Genomic DNA, 4,063 nt, shown 5'->3' with positions numbered 1-4,063 from the left:
GGTTGACGCCCCACCGTTGCATCCAGGAAGAGCATCTGTCGCTATTTAGGTTGATAAGCCCTATGTACCGCAGGCTTCAAACTGCAGGGTGTGGCTCATCAACTGCAAGGCCCTCAGCCGTAGGAACTTTTGCGACCCGCTTGGTGGTTGGAAGACCGCGTCGCTGTCAAATCAAAAACATGCGGCAGATGAGCAACTATAGTACATTCCGTGAACAATGAACGATGGGGAGGCGTGAGCCAGCAGATTTTGAGGCCAGGGTGACATATTTTCTTCTCATAAATGCGGGGTTTTGGCGACAAGAGGCTCAGACCAAACTGCACCTAACAAATGCAAATGACAGGCCAGAATATTAATCACGCAATGGCAACTTCACGTGGAAACCGGATCATTCAAGATATTTCCTGCAGTATGTATGCTATGCAAATAAACTAGTTCATCAAAGTTGAGTTCATCACCACATCCACCTCTACAAGAAAAGTGGGATTTGGTTTTGGCTTCAAAGCCATGTGTTGACAGTGTCGGACATGAGCGATGTGGTCAAATCGCTGCTCCATGATGATGCCAGTGTCTCTCATGCGTGTGTACTTCTGCCAGTAGAAGAGGCAGTGGGCAACATGCCAGTCTCGCAAGGCCCAAAAAGTACCGCCCGTTTCGCCCAGCTCCGCCACCTCAGATATTGTCATGGGAATAGTGCCTGCCTCGTCGGCGTAGTAGAGCCATTCGCCCTCTGGCCCAGGTCCGGATACTTCGAATTCTCTTGTGAGCTCAACGTCTCGACAGTAAGGCGGCAACCAGGCCGCAGCAAGGCTATCATAGACACATTTTCTGGACAGAGCCTCCCGTATCGTTTTGCCGCAATCGCATGTGTTTAGACCCGGTTGCAGAGTTTCGGGATAGTAAGGGTTTGGTGACCTGGCTTGATGCAGAAAGGCCAAGCACGACTGTGTTCTGTCCGGCTGGAACACCTCGATGCACAGAGAGATAAATCCCCAGCATGCTAGAAGGGCAACAATAACTTGGATCATGATCCAGAGTGACTTCCAAAGGTGGCTGTTTCGATTCCATCGTTTGTTTGTTGTGATTTCGACATCGTTCAAGTCGATGCTGCCCTCTAATCTGTCTGATTCGGATAAAAATGGCGTACTGGGAATCGCCATAGTCAAGTCAGGATGACTGACGGAGTTATTCAAGAGAAGCGAGCCTGGGTAGGTTCAATGGAGTATAAAGACTTCAAACCCATGAAGCAGAAATATCCAGTCAATACCCGAACGCATTTTGAGAAGATGGAAGATGACTCTAGTTTGATGTGATAATAGAATACTATACATTCTGGCATGCGAGGTTCTCTTGCTTGTCTGCATGGACCCCGCCTAAAATCATGTCATCAACGCCCCACTCAGGAATGTTCTCCTGTACGCAAGGCCTCCAGCAGGTATGCCACCAGCAAGCAAGGCCCCCATAAGCAGGGCCCTCTCAGGTAAGGCCCTCACAGCATCATGACACTGTACAGGCCAAGAGGCAACGTGGGTATTACGTTGTTTGGCTATGGATGCAACCAGAAATACCTCTAAACGGACTGGAGAGTTTCTTGTCCAATTATCTGTCAGGTATGACACGGCTGAGATTGGGCAATGCGCGATTGTCCACTACGACGCCAATTTTGGGAACTTCTGCGGCTACCTTGGCCAAAAAGCTCCCAAGCGAGAAAGCTAGCCCTGACCTATGAGGATGTCCTCGTCACATACCAGAATGCGTTGAAACGGCTCTCTGCTGGTTTCCTGGATATACTGCCCAATTGCCTCTTCTAATCCCTCCAAACCGTGATCTCTATCGGAGACGGTTTTGGTCTCAGGGTATTCTATGCCACCCGGCACGTCAGTCGCTCTACATACATGCGGTTCCATCGGATCGGCCTCCAACTTTACTTCATTATTTTTCCATCAAGATCTACAATATGGCTGAATATTCTAAAATCGAGCCCTTATCTCACAAATACAATGACCAGTCCTCTGAGCAAGACGATGCCGAGGATAGTTACCTTGAAGAAGCTCATTTTCGTCAACCCAGGATCTCAACTCTGCGTTGGCTGCGTCAAGAGGCCCGCACCATATTCCTTCACACCTTATTCCTTCTATCCAACGTTGCTGCACTAATGGCATATGCCTCTGGGTGGTTGACACTCAGAGATTTCCCAGACCCTCATGATAGAAGTAAAGTTTTGGAGATAATGGCTTTCGAAGTGACAAATGTAACTGATCAAACGCATCACAGCACCCTTTCGCCATGTAATAGCGTACGAGGAGCGGCCTTTTGCACTCCAGTCGATATATTTGGAGAATCACACGGTGAACCCGGCCAAGGCTAATCAGTTCAATGGACCCCCGAGGCAAGATCTGGAGGATGCTTGGGATTCTCTCATGCAGCGTACGTCTCATTTGCATGTAAATCGTTGGCATTAAGTTGACATTAAATCTCTAGATCAAAATATTCGAGTTCATCAGGACGAGCTAGGAGACTTTGCAAATGATGACTCCGTTGTCCAACTTTCTGATGGCAGTGGTTACTATTACAGTACCGTTGCTGTATTCCATGGACTCCACTGCATACAGAGGCTTCACAACTCAATATACCCCGAGGTGTACTATCCCGGGCTCTCCGAGGAGGAAGCGTTTACCTTGAGGCGACATACGGGTAAGCCGTGACATCACATAAAAATCGCAAATAAGTCTGACGAAAGAGGCAGAACATTGCCTAGATTGGCTGAGAGAATACGTTCAATGCAATGCTGACACCTCTTTAATCCCAATACAGTGGTCTGCGGAGTTAGTTCTCCCCAATTCAAGTTCGAAAACTATGCTAATGCTTGACATACAGTTCTCCAGGACCCATTGCTACGGATACTGGGAAACATCAATGCGTCGTTTGGGAGCCCATCTACGACTGGATGGCAAACCGCGCATTCAATCCCTCTCAGCCGGGTCTACTAGTTCACCCAATCTTTGGTAAGCTTGGCGACCGTTGATTTCATGTATCTGTACACCACAGAGAGTTATTTTGACAATACGATGAATTAGGTGACCCATACAACCAATCTAGCGAGCAGCACCACGCACTGGGGATTACTCCATTAGGTCAAGGCGGTGTCTTACATGGAGATGGACATCATTAGATACAGGGTGAGATTTAGGTAATTTCAATACATGATACGTACATAGGTATCTAGCCTTATGGTAGAATCTAAAGTAAACACATACAAGTTTCCAGCGCATGTCACCCATAAAAGTAACCCCATTGAGTAAACGTGCAAGCTTCTCTTAGCACGCGAAGACTTTTCAGTATAGAATTCAGCACACAGAGTTTTTGCCATCCACAGTCCTCACCACGTGATGTCCTTGTAGCACAGAGTGCTCAAATGAACCTTCTTGGTATGGTTTAGCATGCAAGGCCCTCGATATGCAAGGCCCTCGATATGCAAGGCCTCGATATGCAAGGCCCTCATCAAATGATAAGACATGCAAGGTGACTGAGCGAGGCCCTCAGCGTGACAGGTTCTCGATATGCAAAGTCATCAGTATGCATAGCCCTCAATATGCAAGGCCCTCATCGTATAACAGACTTTCAAAACTCCCTTTGTGCAAGGCCCTCGATACGCAAGGCCATCAGTATGCATGACCTCAATCACATAATGCTCTAGAAATACGAGTGACTGAATAATCGTAATGATAGAGTAGTGAAGTTACGTTGCTTCGGCAAGTAGTGTGTCTGTTCATTATATGTGTGCAGCCCAAGGTCTATATAAGGTGAATACTTTCTGTACTACCTCGATGATAATCATCATCAGCAAGACTCAGTATATCACAGCACCCTTTGTATCTCACAAACTCAAACACACCAATCAAACTCAACCAGTCTCGCGACATCAAAGATGCATCCTCAGGCCATCATCTATCTCACCACCTTCTTGGCTCTCCAGGCCCAGGCTTTGCCTGCCATTGAAAGGCCCGTTGACGCTCGCGATGTGTTAAAGGAAGATTGGAGCTTTTCTACCAACAAAGCTCGC

At 47.5% G+C, this 4,063-nt stretch overlaps 2 protein-coding genes across 2 annotated transcripts; one reads left to right on the top strand and one right to left on the bottom strand.

The window, feature by feature from the left end:
* Positions 1 to 321: 321 nt before the first annotated feature.
* On the bottom strand, positions 322 to 1,316 carry V8C40DRAFT_248612 (uncharacterized protein). The gene has a single exon (XM_083216585.1). The coding sequence runs from the start codon at positions 1,158 to 1,160 to the stop codon at positions 432 to 434; it is 729 nt and encodes a 242-aa protein (XP_083072380.1). The 5' UTR covers positions 1,161 to 1,316; the 3' UTR covers positions 322 to 431.
* A 140-nt stretch (positions 1,317 to 1,456) lies between these two features.
* On the top strand, positions 1,457 to 3,266 carry V8C40DRAFT_248607 (oxidase ustYa family protein). Its single transcript, XM_083216584.1, has 6 exons — positions 1,457 to 2,213; positions 2,275 to 2,427; positions 2,482 to 2,694; positions 2,747 to 2,825; positions 2,878 to 3,005; positions 3,078 to 3,266. Exons 1-6 carry the CDS (start codon positions 1,958 to 1,960, stop codon positions 3,170 to 3,172), a joined length of 924 nt encoding a protein of 307 aa, XP_083072379.1. The 5' UTR covers positions 1,457 to 1,957; the 3' UTR covers positions 3,173 to 3,266.
* The last annotated feature ends 797 nt before the right edge of the window (positions 3,267 to 4,063 follow it).

This window comes from Trichoderma camerunense, assembly GCF_050948025.1.
Source record: "Trichoderma camerunense strain CBS 138272 chromosome Unknown V8C40scaffold_11, whole genome shotgun sequence".
NCBI lineage: Eukaryota > Fungi > Ascomycota > Sordariomycetes > Hypocreales > Hypocreaceae > Trichoderma > Trichoderma camerunense.
The sequence above is the reverse complement of the archived record's forward strand: the minus strand, read 5'-3'. Positions and strand labels throughout refer to the sequence as shown.